At 45.6% G+C, this 21,762-nt stretch overlaps 1 protein-coding gene across 3 annotated transcripts in view; it reads left to right on the forward strand.

The window, feature by feature from the left end:
- LOC118377025 (neurotensin receptor type 1-like) overlaps window positions 1-21,762 on the forward strand; it is a 118,107-nt gene that overhangs the window by 32,608 nt on the left and 63,737 nt on the right. For all 3 annotated transcript variants that reach the window (XR_008082648.1, XM_052481619.1, XM_052481618.1), the window contains exon 2: window positions 18,653-18,854. Coding sequence is in view for 2 of the 3 variants with exons in the window: in XM_052481619.1 (XP_052337579.1) it covers window positions 18,653-18,854 (202 nt within the window). In the remaining variant the exon portion in view is untranslated. The remainder of the gene's footprint in view (window positions 1-18,652; window positions 18,855-21,762) is intronic.

The raw sequence follows: 21,762 nt of genomic DNA on the forward strand, positions 1-21,762 counted from the left end.
CCTCCCTCCCCCCTTCTCCTCTCCTCCTCCTCCTCCTCCTCCTCCTCTCCTCCTCCTCCTCCTCCTCCTCCTCCTCCTCCTCCTCCTCGACTTCTCCTTCTCCTCCCCTCCTCTCCTACATGGAAGGCAGCCACATACTGTATGTCTTTGCTCATTTTATTTTGAGGGGTCACCACTACTACACTAGCTGTGTGTGCAGTATTACATAGTATTTGGCATAGAGCACCACAGTACAACATGCCCATTTCTTACATAATTTCATTCCAAGGCTGAAGATGTTCCCCCCTCCTCTCCACTACCTCCTCCTCCTCCTCCTCCCCACCCCTCCTCCTCTCCTCTCCACCACCTTCCCCTCCTCTCCTCCTCCTCCTCCTCCTCCTTCTCCTTCTCCTCCTCTTCCTCCTCCTCCTTCTCCTCCCTCTCCCCTCCTCCCCCTCCTCCCCCTTATCCTCCTCCTCCTCCTCCTCCTCCCCTCTTCGACTTCTCCTCCTTCTCCTCCCCTCCTCTTACATGGAAGGCAGCCACATACTGTATGTCTTTGCTCATTTTATTTTGAGGGGTCACCACTACTACACTAGCTGTGTGTGTGCAGTATTACATAGTATTTGGCATAGAGCACCACAGTACAACACGCCCATTTCTTACATAATTTCATTCCAAGGCTGAAGATGTTCCCCCTCCTCTCCACTACCTCCTCCTCCTCCTCCTCCCCACCCCTCCTCCTCTCCTCTCCACCACCTTCCCCTCCTCTCCCTCCTCCTCCTCCTCCTCCTTATCCTCCTCCTCTCCTCCTCCCCTCCTCCTCCTCCTCCTCCTTCTCCTCCTCTTCCTCCTCCTCCTTCTCCTCCCTCTCCTCCTCCTCCCCCTCCTCCCCCTCCTCTGATCTCCTCCTCCTCTTTCTCTCCCTCCTCCCCCTCCTCCTCCTCCTCATCATCACCCTCCTCCTCCTCATCCTCTCCTACTCCTCCTCCTCCTCTCCTCGTCCCCACCACCTCCTCCTCCTCTCCCTACTCTCCTTCTCCTCCACCACCTCCTCCCCCTTATCCTCCTCCTCCTCCTCCTCCTCCTCCTCCTCCTCCTCGACTTCTCCTCCTTCTCCTCCCCCTCCTCTTACATGGAAGGCAGCCACATACTGTATGTCTTTGCTAATTTTATTTTGAGGGGTCACCACTACTACACTAGCTGTGTGTGTGCAGTATTACATAGTATTTGGCATAGAGCACCACAGTACAACATGCCCATTTCTTACATAATTTCATTCCAAGGCTGAAGATATTCCCCCTCCTCTCCACTACCTCCTCCTCCTCCTCCTCCTCCTCCTCCTCCTCCTCCTCCTCCTCCTCCTCCTCCTCCTCCTCCTCCTCCTCCCCACCTCTACACCACCTTCCCCTCCTCTCCTCCTCTCCTCCTCTCTCCTTCTCCTCCTCTTCCTCCTCCCTCCTCCTTCTCCTCCCCCTCCTCCTTCTCCCCCTCCTCCCCCTCCTCTGATCTCCTCCTCCTCCTCATCATCACCCTCCTCCCCCTCCTCCGATCTCCTCCCCCTCCTCCTCCCCTCCTCCTCCTCCTTCTCCTCCTCCTCCTCCTTCTCCTCCTCCTCATTCTCCTCTCCTCCCCCCCTCTTCCCCTCCTCCTCCTCCCCCTCCTCCTCCCCTCCACCTCCTCCTCCTCCCCTTCCCCTTCCTCCTCCTCCTTCAACCCCTCCTCCTCCCCCTCCTCCGATCTCCTCTCCTCCTTCTCCTCCTCCTCATTCTCCACCTCCTCCTTCTCCTTCTCCTCCTCCTTCTTCTCCCCCTCCTCCCCCTCCTCCTCCTCCTCCTCCTCCCTCATCACCCTCCTCCCCCTCCTCCGATCTCCTCTCCCCCTTCTCCTTCTCCTTCTCCTTCTCCTTCTCCTTCTCCTTCTCCTCATCCTCCTCTTCCCCTCCTCCTCATCACCCCCTGATCTCCTCTCCCCCTCCTCCTTCTCTTTCTCCTCCTCCTCCTCCTCTTTCTCCTCCTCCTCATTCTCCCCTTCCTCCTCCTCCTATCCCCCTGTTAATATATGTTGATGTGTGTAGTTTGTGTAGGGTGTGCAGTGTGTTAATATATGTTGGTGTGTGTAGTGTGTGTAGTGTGTGTAGTGTGTGTAGTGTGTTAATGTATGTTGATGTGTGTAGTGTGTAGTGTGTTAATGTATGTTGGTGTATTAGTGTGTGTAGTGTGTGTAGTGTGTGTAGTGTGTGTAGTGTGTTAATGTATGTTTGGTGTATTAGTGTGTGTAGTGTGTTAATGTATGTTGGTGTATTAGTCTGTGTAGTGTGTGTTAATGTATGTTAGTGTATTAGTGTGTGTGTAGTGTGTTAATGTATGTTGGTGTATTAGTGTGTGTGTAGTGTGTTAATGTATGTTGGTGTATTAGTGTGTGTGTGTGTAGTGTGTTCATATATGTTGGTGTATTAGTGTGTGTGTAGTGTGTTAATGTATGTTGGTGTATTAGTGTGTGTAGTGTGTGTAGTGTGTTCATATATATGTTGGTGTATTAGTGTGTGTAGTGTAGTAGTAGACTCCCATTTCAGAAGCAGCTGGACTGTTAAAACCTGTTTACCTTTCAGTTTGACTTCCTGCTGTTCAGTAGCACACTGTCTCATAACACTTCATCCCACCAGTTTGACCACTACAGAGAGAGAGAGAGAGAGAGAGAGAGAGAGAGAGAGAGAGAGAGAGAGAGAGAGAGAGAGAGAGAGAGAGAGAGAGAGAGAGAGAGATTCTCTACTAGAGTCCACTGATGTTGTTGAGTGTGTAGGAAACATGGGAATTTAGCCCTCTACATTGTATGCCGTCCCCTGTCGATAGGTGTAGAGTGTATGTGTGTGTCTGTGTTGGCGCGTGGATGCGTGCATATGTGTGTGTGTGTGTGCCTGCATGCGTGCGTGTGTGTGTGGGCGTGCGTGTGGAATGTGCTCAGTATTACATAGTACTTGGCATAGAGCACAACAGAATAACAGGGAACTCTGGGACTAAGCTGAGTGGTGTGCCGCAGAGCAGGAACACTCTGGTTGTATTTCTGGAGACTCCATGCTGTGTGAAGTAGTTCCGACCACCTCAACTTCCTGTGAAGCCACCAGGAAACAACACTCATGATTGACGACAGGACGGTGGCACAGCATGCATCTACCAGTTACCGCTCACACTCCAGCCAAGGCTTGACTTGAACCCTGAAAGTATCTCGCTGTTTACAAGTGCCGCCCAATTCTGATATTTTGCCCAATTATGGGCAAAGAGCTGATCTGATTGGTCAAAAGACAAAATGAGTGAGAAAAAAAAAAAAAGGTGAGAATTGGCTAAACACAGTCTATAGTGTTACTGTTGCTGTGAGTTGGCCAAACATCCTGTGTTATCACCTAATATAAGATTGACTTGGCCAAACATCCTGCTCCATCACCAGAGATTAGATTGTCTTGGCCAAACATCCTTTTTTTTAGGAGAGATTATATTGACTTGGCCAAACATCCTGCTTCATCACCAGAGATTAGATATTTTTTATAAATCATGATTGAGGTAAGGTTTAATTTCATCATGTTGAAATCCAGCTGTCTCTTCACCAACATATGAGATACACAAACATACCATGTCAATCCCACAACCATGTCAATCCCACAACCATGTCAATCCCACAACCATGTCAATCCCACAACCATAATAATCACAACCATGTCAATCCCACAACCATGTCAATCCCACAACCATGTCAATCCCACTGCCATGTCAATCCCACAACCATGTCAATCCCACAACCATGTCAATCCCACAACCATGTCAATCCCACAACCATGTCAATTCCACTACCATGTCAATCCCACAACCATATCAATTCCACTACCATGTCAATCCCACAACCATGTCAATCCCACAACCATGTCAATCCCACAACCATGTCAATCCCACAACCATGTCAATTCCACTACCATGTCAATCCCACAACCATGTCAATCCCACAACCATGTCAATCCCACAACCATGTCAATCCCACAACCATGTCAATCCCACAACCATGTCAATTCCACTACCATGTCAATCCCACTACCATGTCAATCCCACAACCATGTCAATCCCACAACCATGTCAATCCCACAACCATGTCAATCCCACAACCATGTCAATTCCACTACCATGTCAATCCCACAACCATGTCAATCCCACAACCATGTCAATCCCACAACCATGTCAATCCCACTACCATGTCAATCCCACAACCATGTCAATCCCACAACCATGTCAATCCCACAACCATATCAATCCCACAACCATGTCAATCCCACAACCATGTCAATCCCACAACCATGTCAATCCCACAACCATATCAATCCCACAACCATGTCAATCCCACAACCATGTCAATCCCACAACCATGTCAATTCCACTACCATGTCAATCCCACAACCATGTCAATTCCACTACCATGTCAATCCCACAACCATGTCAATTCCACTACCATGTCAATCCCACAACCATGTCAATTCCACTACCATGTCAATCCCACAACCATAATAATCCCACAACCATGTCAATCCCACAACCATGTCAATCCCACAACCATGTCAATTCCACTACCATGTCAATCCCACAACCATGTCAATCCCACAACCATGTCAATCCCACAACCATGTCAATCCCACAACCATGTCAATCCCACTACCGTGTCAATCCCACAACCATGTCAATCCCACTACAATGTCAATCCCAATACCTTGCCAATCCCACTACCATACCATACCAATCCCACTTCCATGACAATTCCTCTACCATGACAATCCCACTTCCATTCAGAACCTAGCATTAGGGTTGGCTAATCTCGGGTTAATCCAGAACTAAAATCTGCCTTGATTTTGTTTGACGCTTAATTACAATTGATGTTTATGTAAAAATCCACGAGAGATTAAGTGTTTGCCAATGCCTAGAACCCCTTTACATATGTTACAGAGGAGAGAGGTTGTGGCTGGGAGCTTCTGTCAACCCTGCATGTCAGGGGACATCCCCTATTAAGAAATAGCACAGAAACAGGGAGGATGGAGACAGATGCCTCTTTGGCTCTCTGGCCTGTTGGTATGCGCTCCTGGCTCCACTCCCCGGAGAGAGAGCCTGTGCTGGGGTCTGGACACTGGCTCCTAGCCCACCAGGCTGGCTAGCTGGTGGTTAGATGACTCCTCCATCCCCCTCCCCTTTCACCCAATACTCAGGCTCAGGAAGGTGAAAAAAAGAAAGAGAATTTCTCATGTTTTGAGAATTTGAATCTAAAATATGGCGCCAGGAATTTGTAAAGGCAACTGTGTTGCCAATGCAAACTAATCACATTTATGCTTGCCTTTTTTCAGTCTAAAAGTACATTCTCTCCCAGGTGTCTATAGGGCAAACAGTAAGAGGTATGAATTCCTTCTGAAAGCACTGACGTAGACCATCTATAGGGCAAACGGGAAGAGGTATGAATTCCTTCTGAAAGCACTGACGTAGACCATCTATAGGGCAAACAGTAAGAGGTATGAATTCCTTCTGAAAGCATTGACCTAGACCATCTATAGGGCAAACGGGAAGAGGTATGAATACCTTCTGAAAGCACTGACCTAAACCATCTATTCGGCAAACGAGAAGAGGTATGAATTCCTTCTGAAAGCACTGACCTAAACCATCTATTGGGCAAACGGGAAGAGGTATTTATTTTTATTTTTATTTAACCTTTATTTAACCAGGTAGGCTAGTTGAGAACAAGTTCTCATTTGCAACTGCGACCTGGCCAAGATAAAGCATAGCAGTGTGAACAGACAACACAGAGTTACACATGGAGTAAACAATTAGCAAGTCAATAACAGAGTAGAAAAAAATGGGCAGTCTATATACAATGTGTGCAAAAGGCATGAGGAGGTAGGCGAATAATACAATTTTGCAGATTAACACTGGAGTGATAAATGATCAGATGGGCATGTACAGGTAGAGATATTGGTGTGCAAAAGAGCAGAAAAGTAAATAAATAAAAACAGTATAAAAACAGTATGGGGATGAGGTAGGTGAAAAGGGTGAGCTATTTACCTATAGACTATGTACAGCTGCAGCGATCGGTTAGCTGCTCGGATAGCTGATGTTTGAAGTTGGTGAGGGAGATAAAGTCTCAACTTCAGCGATTTTTGCAATTCGTTCCAGTCACAGGCAGCAGAGTACTGGAACGAAGGCGGCCAAATGAGGTGTTGGCTTTAGGGATGATCAGTGAGATACACCTGCTGGAGCGCGTGCTACGGATGGGTGTTGCCATCGTGACCAGTGAACTGAGATAAGGCGGAGCTTTACCTAGCATGGACTTGTAGATGACCTGGAGCCAGTGGGTCTGGCGACGAATATGTAGTGAGGGCCAGCCGACTAGAGCATACAAGTCGCAGTGGTGGGTGGTATAAAAAAAAAAAACGTATGAATTCCTTCTAAAAGCACTGACCTAGACCATCTATAGGGCAAACGGGAAGAGGTATCAATTCCTTCTGAAAGCACTGACCTAGACCATCTATAGGACAAACGGGAAGAGGTATGAATTCCTTCTGAAAGCACTGACCTAGACCATCTACAGGGCAAACAGGAAGAGGTATTTTTGTTGTTGTTGGTGTGTGAAAAGTTGTATCCCACTTAATCAGTGGATAAATATAACATATATCCTGGTACAATGCTGGTGATTTGTTTTAGATTAAAAGAAGGAAATCTCGAGGCTCATCAATATATTTTGGCTCAGAGCGCTGTACTGTTGATTCCCTTTGCCCTGTCCATCCACCAGGAAGAGACAGAGAGAGAGATCCTGAGAGATGAAAGAGGACCATCAACATCTAGATCAAGATCTTGTCACGCCCTGACCTGAGAGAGCCATTTTATTTCTCTATTTTGTTAGGTTAGGGTGTGATGTGGGGTGGGCATTCTATGTTTTGTATTTCTTTGTGTTTTGCAGAGTGTGGTTCCCAATCAGAGGCAGCTGTCTATCGTTGTCTCTGATTGGGAATCATACTTCGGTAGCCTTTTTTCCCCACCTATGTTGTGGGATCTTGTCCTTGAATTGTTGCTGTTGAGCCCTACAAGGCTGTACATTTCGTTGGTGCTCTCTTTCTTGTTTTTCTGGTGATCATTAAAGAATATGATTAACCTACCCCATGCTGCATCTTGGTCCACTTCTTCAGACGAACGTCACTGATCTCGGGAAACAAAGTGCTTCAGAGAGACAAGTCTTAGGCTTCAGACCTGAAACGTATTTTTTTGCCACTAAAACATTAAGGAGGCAGAAGATGAAAAGGTGAAGGGTAGTTTTGTGTTTGAAGATATTTTGTCATTATCTGAGAAAGGGAAGAGGGAAACATCTTTACGGTAGGAGTGGAGGGAGAATGATGATGGAACTTTCACTTTTAATTTAATCCTATTTTCTATCATTCCAGTGAAATTGGTTCCAGATTGGTACTGTTCCTCAAGAAATACACTACCAGGTTGTCAGTATTACTTGCAGAGGGATATGAAGTGCTCTGAAAGAAAGAGATGGAGGCAGAGATAGAGAGAGAGAGAGAGAAGGAGAGGAAACAGAGAGACCAAAAATCACGTAACCATGGAGATTGCTCACATAAGAACTATTTTTCATGTCACAATGGATGGACGGCAAAAATATTTAGACTTCTACTTCACCACTACTGTGTTCCTCTTCCATTAGTAGTACTGTTGTCTGCCATAGAACATCTACTGTTATTAACAATGAGCCTGTTGTGTAATGTAGCTGAAATAGAGATTAGACTAGCAACTAAAAGGTAATTCAATTGTTTATGAAATGATTTAAGGAGAACACCACTTTAAACCTGCCATGTAAGCGGTAGTCTCATGGGGTACTGGTGTACACCCATCTATCTATACCCTTCTGTTGAAACCGTGGTCCCCTCATGAAAGATAAAAAGCAGTGTGCCTATTCATATTCAACGTCTTGTCACGGATCCAATTCAGAGAATGCTTTGCAAGCATTTGGCTCACATAATTGAATCCAAATGGAGATTTGCCATCCAGAATGCTGTCCTTCAGTCGTTCTTTCATACAGATTTTTTTATACCGATAGTTATTTACTACAGGTAGTTATTTTGTACAGATACTGTGGCTGGTTTAAGATGGATGAATCACATCTGCAACAGCCTACTGACAGGTCACGTCAACCTGTGGTCACATTGAGTCACAGCCTACTGACAGGTCACGTCAACCTGTGGTCACAGTGAGTCACAGCCAACTGACAGGTCACGTCAACCTGTGGTCACAGTGAGTCACAGCCTACTGACAGGTCACGTCAACCTGTGGTCACAGTGAGTCACAGCCTACTGACAGGTCACTTCAACCTGTGGTCACAGTGAGTCACAGCCTACTGACAGGTCACGTCAACCTGTGGTCACAGTGAGTCACAGCCTACTGACAGGTCACGTCAACCTGTGGTCACAGTGAGTCACAGCCTACTGACAGGTCACGTCAACCTGTGGTCCCAGTGAGTCACAGCCTACTGACAAGTCACGTCAACCTGTGGTCACAGTGAGTCACAGCCTACTGACAGGTCATGTCAACCTGTGGTCCCAGTGAGTCACAGTGACAGTCACAGCCCAGTGAGTCACAGCCTGACAGGTCATGTCAACCTGTGGTCCCAGTGAGTCACAGCCTACTGACAGGTCACTTCAACCTGTGGTCCCAGTGAGTCACAGCCTGACTGACAGGTCACGTCAACCTGTGGTCACAGTGAGTCACAGCCTACTGACAGGTCACTTCAACCTGTGGTCACAGTGAGTCACAGCCTACTGACAGATCACGTCAACCTGTGAGTCACAGTGAGTCACAGCCTACTGACAGGTCACGTCAACCTGTGGTCACAGTGAGTCACAGCCTACTGACAGATCACGTCAACCTGTGGTCCCAGTGAGTCACAGCCTACTGACAGGTCACGTCAACCTGTGGTCCCAGTGAGTCACAGCCTACTGACAGGTCATGTCAACCTGTGGTCCCAGACAGGTGAACCTGTGGTCACAGTGAGTCACAGCCTACTGACAGGTCACGTGGTCACAGTGAGTCCTGTCACGGTCCCAGTGAGTCACAGCCTACTGACAGGTCACGTCAACCTGTGGTCCCAGTGAGTCACAGCCTGACAGGTCACGTGAGTGAGTCACAGCCTACTGACAGGTCACGTCAACCTGTGGACACAGTGAGTCACAGCCTACTGACAGGTCACGTCAACCTGTGGTCACAGTGAGTCACAGCCTACTGACAGGTCACGTCAACCTGTGGTCCCAGTGAGTCACAGCCTACTGACAGGTCACGTCCACCTGTGGTCCCAGTGAGTCACAGCCTACTGACAAGTCACGTCAACCTGTGGTCACAGTGAGTCACAGCCTACTGACAGGTCACGTCAACCTGTGGTCACAGTGAGTCACAGCCTACTGACAGGTCACGTCAACCTGTGGTCCCAGTGAGTCACAGCCTACTGACAAGTCACGTCCACCTGTGGTCCCAGTGAGTCACAGCCTACTGACCATGTCAACCTGTGGTCACAGTGAGTCACAGCCTACTGACAGGTCACTTCAACCTGTGGTCACAGTGAGTCACAGCCTACTGACAGGTCACGTCAACCTGTGGTCACAGTGAGTCACAGCCTACTGACAGGTCACGTCAACCTGTGGTCCCAGTGAGTCACAGCCTACTGACAGGTCACGTCAACCTGTGGTCCCAGTGAGTCACAGCCTACTGACAGGTCACGTCAACCTGTGGTCACAGTGAGTCACAGCCTACTGACAGGTCACGTCAACCTGTGGTCACAGTGAGTCACAGCCTACTGACAGGTCCCCAGTGAGTCGTCACAGGTCCTGTGGTCCCAGTGAGTCACAGCCTACTGACAGGTCATGTCAACCTGTGGTCACAGTGAGTCACAGCCTACTGACAGGTCACGTCAACCTGTGGTCACAGTGAGTCACAGCCTACTGACAGGTCACGTCAACCTGTGGTCCCAGTGAGTCACAGCCTACTGACAGGTCACGTCAACCTGTGGTCACAGTGAGTCACAGCCTACTGACAGGTCACGTCAACCTGTGGTCCCAGTGAGTCACAGCCTCAACCTGTGGTCCCAGTGACTGACTGAGGTCACGTCAACCTGTGGTCACAGTGAGTCACAGCCTACTGACAGGTCATGTCAACCTGTGGTCCCAGTGAGTCACAGCCTACTGACAGGTCACGTCAACCTGTGGTCACAGTGAGTCACAGCCTACTGACAGGTCACGTCAACCTGTGGTCACAGTGAGTCACAGCCTACTGACAGGTCACGTCAACCTGTGGTCACAGTGAGTCACAGCCTACTGACAGGTCACGTCAACCTGTGAGCTGAGTGAGTCACAGCCTACTGACAGGTCACGTCAACCTGTGGTCACAGTGAGTCACAGCCTACTGACAGGTCACTTCAACCTGTGGTCCCAGTGAGTCACAGCCTACTGACAGGTCACGTCAACCTGTGGTCCCAGTGAGTCACAGCCTACTGACAGGTCACGTCAACCTGTGGTCCCAGTGAGTCACAGCCTACTGACAGGTCACGTCAACCTGTGGTCACAGTGAGTCACAGCCTACTGACAGGTCACGTCAACCTGTGGTCCCAGTGAGTCACAGCCTACTGACAGGTCACGTCAACCTGTGGTCCCAGTGAGTCACAGCCTACTGACAGGTCACGTCAACCTGTGGTCACAGTGAGTCACAGCGTACTGACAGGTCACGTCAACCTGTGGTCACAGTGAGTCACAGCCAACTGACAGGTCACTTCAACCTGTGGTCCCAGTGAGTCACAGCCTACTAACAGGTCACGTCAACCTGTGGTCCCAGTGAGTCACAGCCTACTGACAGGTCACGTCAACCTGTGGTCCCAGTGAGTCACAGCCTACTGACAGGTCACGTCAACCTGTGGTCACAGTGAGTCACAGCCTACTGACAGGTCACTTCAACCTGTGGTCCCAGTGAGTCACACTGACCTACTGACAGGTCACGTGTGGTCACAGTGAGTCACAGCCTACTGACAGGTCACTTCAACCTGTGGTCACAGTGAGTCACAGCCTACTGACAGGTCACTTCAACCTGTGGTCCCAGTGAGTCACAGCCTACTAACAGGTCACGGTGGTCCCAGTGAGTCACAGCCTACTGACAGGTCACGTCAACCTGTGGTCCCAGTGAGTCACAGCCTACTGACAGGTCACGTCAACCTGTGGTCACAGTGAGTCACAGCCTACTGACTGGTCACGTCAACCTGTGGTCACAGTGAGTCACAGCCTACTGACAGGTCACGTCAACCTGTGGTCACAGTGAGTCACAGCCTACTGACAGGTCACGTCAACCTGTGGTCACAGTGAGTCACAGCCAACTGACAGGTCACGTCACAGTGAGTCCTGACAGGTCACGGTCACAGTGAGTCACAGCCTACTGACAGGTCACGTCAACCTGTGGTCACATTGAGTCACAGCCTACTGACAGGTCACGTCAACCTGTGGTCACAGTGAGTCACAGCCTACTGACAGGTCACGTCAACCTGTGGTCACAGTGAGTCACAGCCTACTGACAGGTCACGTCAACCTGTGGTCACAGTGAGTCACAGCCTACTGACAGGTCACGTCAACCTGTGGTCACAGTGAGTCACAGCCTACTGACAGGTCACGTCAACCTGTGGTCACAGTGAGTCACAGCCTACTGACAGGTCACGTCAGCCTGTGGTCACAGTGAGTCACAGCCTACTGACTGGTCACGTCAACCTGTGGTCACAGTGAGTCACAGCCTACTGACAGGTCACGTCAACCTGCCTGGTCACAGTGAGTGAGTCACAGCCTACTGACTGGTCACGTCAACCTGTGGTCTCAGTGAGTCACAGCCTACTGACAGGTCACTTCAACCTGTGGTCACAGTGAGTCACAGCCTACTGACAGGTCACTTCAACCTGTGGTCACAGTGAGTCACAGCCTACTGACAGGTCACGTCAACCTGTGGTCACAGTGAGTCACAGCCTACTGACAGGTCACTTCAACCTGTGGTCACAGTGAGTCACAGCCTACTGACAGGTCACTTCAACCTGTGGTCACAGTGAGTCACAGCCTACTGACAGGTCACGTCAACCTGTGGTCACAGTGAGTCACAGCCTACTGACAGGTCACGTCAGCCTGTGGTCACAGTGAGTCACAGCCTACTGACAGGTCACGTCAACCTGTGGTCACAGTGAGTCACAGCCTACTGACAGGTCACTTCAACCTGTGGTCACAGTGAGTCACAGCCTACTGACAGGTCACTTCAACCTGTGGTCACAGTGAGTCACAGCCTACTGACAGGTCACGTCAACCTGTGGTCACATTGAGTCACAGCCTACTGACAGGTCACGTCAACCTGTGGTCACAGTGAGTCACAGCCTACTGACAGGTCACGTCAACCTGTGGTCACAGTGAGTCACAGCCAACTGACAGGTCACGTCAACCTGTGGTCACAGTGAGTCACAGCCTACTGACAGGTCACGTCAACCTGTGGTCACAGTGAGTCACAGCCTACTGACAGGTCACGTCAACCTGTGGTCACAGTGAGTCACAGCCTACTGACAGGTCACGTCAACCTGTGGTCACAGTGAGTCACAGCCAACTGACAGGTCACGTCAACCTGTGGTCACAGTGAGTCACAGCCTACTGACAGGTCACGTCAACCTGTGGTCACAGTGAGTCACAGCCTACTGACAGGTCACGTCAACCTGTGGTCCCAGTGAGTCACAGTGTGTACTGTAAACCCAGAATGGCCCATAAGGCAGGCAGGAGGATCTCCTGTTTCTGTAGCGCCAGGCATCTCGATGTACAGACCTAGCGGTCTGTTGTAGGGCTTTACTGTTGTAGGGCTTTACTGTTGTAGGGCTTTACTGTTGTAGGGCTTTATCCCTGATCCATATCCTTAATTCTGAGTTCCAAGCAAAGAGGCATTATGTTAGTCTCTGGATGCCTCAGCCGGAGAACAAACTCCCATCACCTTGCTTTCCACAGAATAATCACATTTGGAAGTCTTTGTCATAGCGCACTGTTCTGGTAAGGGTGGGTCAGGCACTGTGAGTCTAATGCGATGTCCCTTAGCCTTTCCAAAACATGGAAACACACTTGGTTATGTAATAATGCTCTACTATAGCTACACGATTTAGTGGGTTTCATATCATAATTACATTATTTCACTCAGATTGCTCAGAAATAAAGAGTGGGAATTTCAAGGGGAATTCATTACTAGTGTTTTCATATCCTGATGTCTGGATGGGGTCTGTGGGCAGAAAGAAACTCGAATTGGCTTAGGTGGGTGGTCGAAGCAGACAACTTTAATTACTCAGCCCAACTGAGGGAGGCTCACACAGTGGCCACAGTAAGGGATTTTTTTTATTTATTTCACCTTTATTTAACCAGGTAGGCTAGTTGAGAACACCTTTATTTAACCAGGTAGGCTAGTTGAGAACACCTTTATTTAACCAGGTAGGCTAGTTGAGAACACCTTTATTTAACCAGGTAGGCTAGTTGAGAACAAGTTCTCATTTGCACCTGCGACCTGGCGACAGCCTGGTTGGTGGAGAACAAGAGGGTAAAGGACTGTGAAATGTAATGGCTGCAGAAATTATGAAAAGAGACGTACCAAAAAAAAAGCAGCAGTTCATTAAAGAGAAACATGTTCAACGGTCTCTGTGTTTGGTTCACGCGCAGGAGGGCTGACACATAGGGGCAGAAATCCACTGCCAGGACCAGTCATCATCAGAGCCACAGCCAATACTGCTGTTGGAAATCATGCTATTTCCCCACATTGTACTTTACAGAGTAAAATGGTGTTTGATATGTCCTGCGGAGTCCCTGTAGGCGTAAAGACACAGAGCCTTTTGTTGTTCATTTTTTTAAAAATAATTTGTCATTGAACTTCATGGGAATAGAGAGGAAGCAGAGATGTGGATAGGGAAACGTTGCTTCTTAAAGGTTCAATAACTTGAAAACATGACTGCTGACATGTAACATTTTCTGGGACTGTATCAACAGTAAAAATACAACAATGTATATATTTTTTTTAGTTGTTGTGGATTTTCGCTTTATCAAGTGATATATGTTCTAGAATTGAAAGGTTTGCCAACACTACAGACCGCAGAGGACTAATAACATGCTATTCTCAATACATGCAACAGATCATCCCCAGCAACATTTTAAAAGCCTTATGTATATATATTTCTCTCTCTCTCTTGCATCAAGAAATGGTGCAAGTTCAGAGCAAAAAAATATAATTAAAAAGCTCTAATCAATGAAAGCTGTGGTTGAAAGTGGCTCTGGCTGGCTGGTTGGCTGGCTGGCTGGTTGGCTGCAGCTCGTTAGGGGCTTGTCTGCTCTAATTGCCTGTTCCAGTTTAGCCTCGTTAGGGCCATGCAATCAGACAACCACCTAATCTCCAGTCATCTGCCTAAGAGAAAGAGAGCAGAACAGGTCAAAGAGAAACCCCAAGCTCCTAGGGACCAGTGCCAAGGAATCAGATATCCTTTTCTACCTCCACTCCAATCTACTGGCTGATCCTACTTCCATTCATGTTAAATAAACATCATATAAGATCCAGAGGAGGCTGGTGGGATGAGCTGTAGGAGGACAGGCTCAGTGTAATGGCTGGAATGGAATAAATGGAGCAGTATTAAACATATATAAAACAAATGTTTGACTCTGTTCCATTTATTCCTTGACATTTACTGTAAATCTCTTGACATTTACTGTAAATCTCTTTGACATATACTGTACATCTCTTGACATATACTGTAAATCTCTTGACATATACTGTACATCTCTTGACATATACTGTACATCTCTTGACATATACTGTACAATCTCTTGACATATACTGTACATCTCTTGACATATACTGTATCTCTTGACATATATACTGTACATCTCTTGACATATACTGTACATCTCTTGACATATACTGTAAATCTCTTGACATATACTGTACATCTCTTGACATATACTGTACATCTCTTGACATATACTGTACATCTCTTGACATATACTGTACATCTCTTGACATATACTGTACATCTCTTGACATATACTGTACATCTCTTGACATATACTGTACATCTCTTGACATATACTGTAAATCTCTCATCTTGACATATACTGTACATATACTGTAATCTCTTGACATATACTCATTCTTGACATATACTGTACATCTCATATACTGTAAATCTCTTGACATATACTGTAATCTCTTGATCTGTAAATCTTTGACATATACTGTACATCTTGACATATACTGTAAATCTCTTGACATATACTGTACATATCTTGACATATACTGTACATCTCTTGACATATACTGTACATCTCTTGACATATACTGTAAATCTCTTGACATATACTGTACATCTCTTGACATATACTGTAAATCTCTTGACATATACTGTAAATGCTGTAATTCTGAAGGATGTCTCTTATGAGGATAAGGGTAAGGAGTGGTGGGTGGAGACTGGACGTCTATCCAAGGCTCATTTAGTTTAAACAAACGATTATCTTTCCCTCGCATGTATTGAGTTCCTTCACTCCCCCTGTAGGACTGGTTTCGGTTGGCCGGCTGTAGCCTGAAAGTACCTGACCAGGCGAATGATAACGATGGTGATGGTGATGGGAAAGACCAGGCTCCTCTGAGCCGAGTTTGATATTCAGGAAACCATCAGGAACACTTTGCCCGCCTGGCCTCACAGGGCAGCCGCATCCTCTTCCCCTGTAGCCCCCAAAAAAAATAACTGTGATGGGAAATTAATGTAATCCTCTTGAATTTCAATATGTTTGGAAATACCACAGGAGCTAGTGTTTGGGAGAAATCATTTGAATATTTTCCTTTGATTTTCTGTCTGTGTTTTGCTGCAGTGAGGCACAGACGAATGAGAAGCTCATGAGACGCTGATAGAGACAGATGGGCCAGTCTCTGCTGGATCATAAAGTTCACCTGTAAATAGATTGAGTGTGAACTGTGTAAGTGCTTCACGCTGTCAGACAGGCAAATAAATGTGGAAGAAACTAATTCTATAACCGTCATTCATACCATGTTTTTTATACATTGTGCTCAAAGCACTTATGGACATTATTTCTATAAATAATACAATGTGCGACGTCCGATGTTATTGTTATTTCAGGACCCTGTACTAAGCTCACATTTATGAGTCGGTATAAACAGGAACATTTCTGGCCATTCGACATGTCAGATAGCACTATGCATAGCCAGGCTCTGCGATAGACTAGTATCCTGCCCACGGGGGGTGTACTTGTACATAAAACTGCCTCACGCTACAGAATCAGGAGATAGAGACTACTTATAGTCAGGTATGCTGGCAATCAACTGACTGACCCAATTAACAAAAGTTTGTATCCATTTAACACCTGGTGTGGTTTATAGACACTCTAATTACACTGTATGGTGATCAATCTGGAGTTATAATAATAACAGATTGTTCTTGTTCCATTGCTGAATTGACATGACTGCAGCTAATTGGAGAGGGGAAAGAGATTGACACTTCTGGTCTGTCTGGTGTAGTATCCTGATTTCAGACAACATACAGTATATCACTAACTACAACCAGACAGGTACAGGGCCATTTTCTTCTCTCTCTCTCTCTCTCTCTCTCTCTCTCTCTCTCTCTCTCTCTCTCTCTCTCTCTCACTCTCACTCTCACTCATTCTCTCTCTCACGCATGCCACATAAAATCTTCCTCTGTCTTCCCAAACTTGAGAGGTGGTACTTTACAGAGTATCTTTAGAGGTGGTACTATACAGAGTATCTTTACAGGTGGTACTTTACAGAGTATATTTACAGGTGGTACTATACAGAGTATCTTTACAGGTGGTACTTTACATAGTATATTTACAGGTGGTACTGTACAGAGTATCTTTAAATATGGTACTTTACAGAGTATATTTACAGGTGGTACTTTACAGAGTATCTTTACAGGTGGTACTATACAGAGTATCTTTAGAGGTGGTACTTTACAGAGTATCTTTACAGGTGGTACTTTACAGAGTATATTTACAGGTGGTACTATACAGAGTATCTTTACAGGTGGTACTTTACATAGTATATTTACAGGTGGTACTGTACAGAGTATCTTTAAATATGGTACTTTACAGAGTATATTTACAGGTGGTACTTTACAGAGTATCTTTACAGGTGGTACTATACAGAGTATCTTTAGAGGTGGTACTTTACAGAGTATCTTTACAGGTGGTACTTTACAGTGTAGCTTTACAGGTGATACTGCACAGAGTATATTTACAGGTGGTACTGTACAGAGTATCTTTACAGGTGGTACTATACAGAGTATCTTTACAGGTGGTACTGTACAGAGTATCTTTACAGGTGGTACTATACAGAGTATCTTTACAGGTGGTACTATACAGAGTATCTTTAGAGGTGGTACTTTACAGAGTATCTTTACAGGTGGTACTTTACAGAGTAGCTTTACAGGTGATACTTGCACAGAGTATATTTACAGGTGGTACTGTACAGAGTGTCTTTACAGGTGGTACTGTACAGAGTATCTTTACAGGTGGTACTGTACATAGTATATTTACAGATGGTACCTTACAGAGTATCTTTACAGGTGGTACTTTACAGGGTATATTTACAGGTGGTACCTTACAGAGTATCTTTACAGGTGATACTGCACAGAGTATATTTACAGGTGGTACTGTACAGAGTGTCTTTACAGGTGGTACTGTACAGAGTATCTTTACAGGTGGTACTGTACATAGTATCTTTACAGGTGGTACCTTACAGAGTATCTTTACAGGTTGTACTGTACAGAGTATATTTACAGGTGGTACCTTACAGAGTATCTTTACAGGTGGTACTTTACAGAGTATCTTTACAGGTGGTACTTTACAGAATGTCTTTACAGATTGTCCTTACAGGTGGTACTTTACAGAGTATATTTACAGGTGGTACTTTACAGATTGTCCTTACAGGTGGTACTTTACAGATTGTCCTTACAGGTGGCACTGTACAGAGTGTCTTTACAGGTGGTACTGTACAGAGTGTCTTTACAGGTGGTACTTTACAGAGTATATTTACAGGTGCTACTTTACAGAGTATCTTCACAGGTGGTACTTTACAGAGTATAATGAGATTGTGAAACTCCTCTGGTTAGTCTAGACTGTGTCAATATGTACTCATTAACTGTCAATATGCAAGCAACTGTGTTCCCATCAGAATGGCAAACCCACTTTTGTACAGACTTCACGAAATCAATATCTCTGTTGCATTATTTCTGTCCCAGACCAGAAACAATTAATCGTTAATTGTTATGATTGCATCATCAGTACTGTTTGAGGCCAAAACTACAGTAGTTCTTCATTTAAGAGTTATGCGGCGTACTGCAGCACAGCTTTGCGGGGTGCCTCAGAATTCTATGGCACGTTATTTAAGTGTCAGCCATTGTTGCCAGAATGACGCAATTTACTACAATCTGCCACCATCTAACACAAATGGTTGCAGCATAAGCTCAAAACTTTTAAAGGAAGAACCACTGAGTCATTGGCAGAAAGTACAGTCTTACTAACTTTATCTCTCCATGCCCCTCCGTTCTCTCTGGACAGGTGAATGTGTTCCTGTCCTTTGTGGTTCCCATGGTAGCCATATCTGTTCTGAACGGGGTCATCGCCAGTCAGCTGCTGCATATGTTCAGAGAGAAGCAGCAGGACAACCGCATCTGCATCGTCGAGGGTAACCCTACCATGCTGAGCGTTGCTGTGGAGCCAAACCGCACACAGTCGCTGCGTCATGGAGTCATGGTTCTACGTGAGTATACAGTGGTTGCTCCACTAAAGGTTTTGTGATTATGCTGCGGTACTTAGAGGTCATTTGTGGTTTAGTACAGTACCCTGTGTCACCACTTCATTGCTCCAGAGCAGCGCAAGGGGGCGTTAGACCACGGATTATGCTTTTGAGTCCTTCTGTGTCTCTAACTGACAATGAATGGGCGACATAAGCCTAAATAGAAATTGTGCATGACTTCAGTATTACTTACTAAAACTGTTTTTTATTTTTTATTTGTTAGTATTATTTTGCTCTTAATGTAGTACTGTAGACTACTCCCGACCGGTCATGTTGTACAGCACCTGAGTGGCACAATATTCTAAGACACTGCATAGCAGTGCAAGCTGTGTTGCTACAGATGCTGGTTCAATAACTGTGCTGTCCTTGACTGGGAGACTCATGAGATGACTGTAGGTTTTTGGTTTCTCTCCCTCTGAAAACATAAATAAATAATTCTAAGTAACAAACTGGCTTTATTTCCAAATGAGTGACAATGCTCACCCCATGTTCAGGATTGGCCTTGTTCTTGCTCATTTTACATTATTTGAAAACAAAATAATCTCCAAAATATTGTTATTTTTAAACAAGCAATTATTATTATTAATTTAGAATTATATACAAGCCTGTTGGATATTCTCACATATATATTATTAACCCTGCGATTTTTATTTTCACTGAATCTCCGTTTGGGCATTGGTTAGACTAGAATTAAAAAAGTAGGGTGTAGAAATGTTATGCTCTTAGTGTAACCTTTATTTAACTAGACAAGTCAGTTAAGAACAAATTCATATTTCCAAGGACAGCCTACTACTTCCTCCCTGTCGGCAATTGAACCCCAGTCTCCGGCATGCCTGCACAACATGGGGATTCTTTAGCTAAATAGCCCAGTGCTGTGCTCCTGACCGTGACGTTGTACAGTGCCATATTTCCCATTCCATCCTAACGGAAACCCAGAGGGTTTTTCATTTTTCTTGGAATAGAAACACCATTATATTAATCAAATTAATTAAGCAAGTACCAGTGAAATGTTTGGACACAGCTACTCATTCAAGGATCTTTCTATATTTTTACTATTTTCTACATTGTAGAATAATAGTGAAGACATCACAACTATGAAATAGCACACACGGATTAAGTTAAGGAAAATTTCTTATTTAGGACAGCCTACGCCTTCCTCCCTGTCAGGGGAATTGAACCCTGGTCTCCGGTGTGCCTGCATTCTTTCGTACTGCAGCTAATGAAGGCTATTAAATGCTTCTGAAAGATGCCCTCTGGTGGTCAACTAGCACTAACTAGCATTAATGGCACCAGTGGGTCACTCTTAAATAACGTACAATAGAATTATGCGGTACCATGCAAGCGGCGCCACTGCAAGTTTTAAAGGACGAACCACTGTACAACTTCTACGCACGCACATACACACACAACACTGAACTATTCCTTCAAGTGGTAAAAATACATACACACGTCTGTTTGTATGCTTGTATGAACTACAAAATGCAGAAGAGAAGTCCACTTTGACTGTGTGCCATTAAACATTAGAAGTTGGGGTCTCAACTACTGTGAGATGGCACCCATTCAGCCTGAGCCAGCCTCACTCTCCCTATCGCCAAACCCATTCCATTAGCACTCCATTATAGGACACACTATCAAAGAGAGAAAACCCACCGCCAGCTTTTATACACCTTATTACGGCTGAATAAATCATTTTCATCGATGCACCAAAAAAAGGATATTATCGCACAGCTTTCTCCATCTGCTGTGCGTGACTAGTTTGCTACACACGTGACCAAAGCTTCAAAGGACAAGTTAACCTCCTTCAACTCCTGATTTCCATAACAGTCTGGAGTTGTTTCTTTGTGACATGTCAGGCTGCATGCATTATTAGCACAATGCCTCTTCCTCCTGGAGTGGAGCCACTCAGTGATTACATGCACTTGAAACAGTAGTGGGCAACAATCTTTTTAGTGAATTCACTGCCTGCTGATAAATTAATAAAAATATACAATTTCTAGAAAAATTGCAATATACACTCCCATATGTATTTATTTGGACAGTGGAGCTATAACATTTAATTTGTCTCTAGACTCTAGCATTTTGGATTTCATATGAGGCGAAAATATACAGCATTTGTAACATTTTATTTGAGGGTATTTTCATACATACGTCTGTTTTATATAAGATATAAGATGGCACCGATGGAGAAGGTCAACATCTTACAAGTCTTTATACTATTTTCACATATGACCGCTAAGCACTTTGGACATCGATTTTGACTTCGACCATGCTGGTCATTTATGAACATTTGAACATCTTGGCCATGTTCTGTTATAATCTCCACCCGGCACAGCCAGAAGAGGACTGGCCACCCCACATAGCCTGGTTCCTCTCTAGGTTTCTTCCTAGGTTTTGGCCTTTCTAGGGAGTTTTTTCCTAGCCACCGTGCTTCTACACCTGCATTGCTTGCTGTTTGGGGTTTTAGGGCTGGGTTTCTGTACAGCACTTTGAGATATCAGCTGATGTACGAAGGGCTATATAAATAAATTTGATTTGATTTGATTTGACTTCAAATTCGACTTAAACTCAACTGTTTATTTTTTTCACTCCAGATGCTATTCTATGTTTTATGAGTTACCAAAACGCCGCCGGCGTAGACATGCTAGATGGGCTGGCACCCTTGTGAAACTGTGATGCAGAGAAAATCGTTGGGCACTCCACCTTTTTATTGGCAAATGTACAGTCACTCTAGAATAAGATGAATGACCTTCTTCACCTAGTTTGAGAGTCACAGAACTCACAAGAGAGACTTGTGGGGAGAGGTGCCTCTTCATGAACAACTGCTTCCAGTGTGAAGAAAATCTCGACATTAAAACAATTCTACCTCACTTCT

The sequence above is a fragment of the Oncorhynchus keta genome, chromosome 27 (genome assembly GCF_023373465.1).
Source record: "Oncorhynchus keta strain PuntledgeMale-10-30-2019 chromosome 27, Oket_V2, whole genome shotgun sequence".
Taxonomy (NCBI): Eukaryota; Metazoa; Chordata; class Actinopteri; order Salmoniformes; family Salmonidae; genus Oncorhynchus; species Oncorhynchus keta.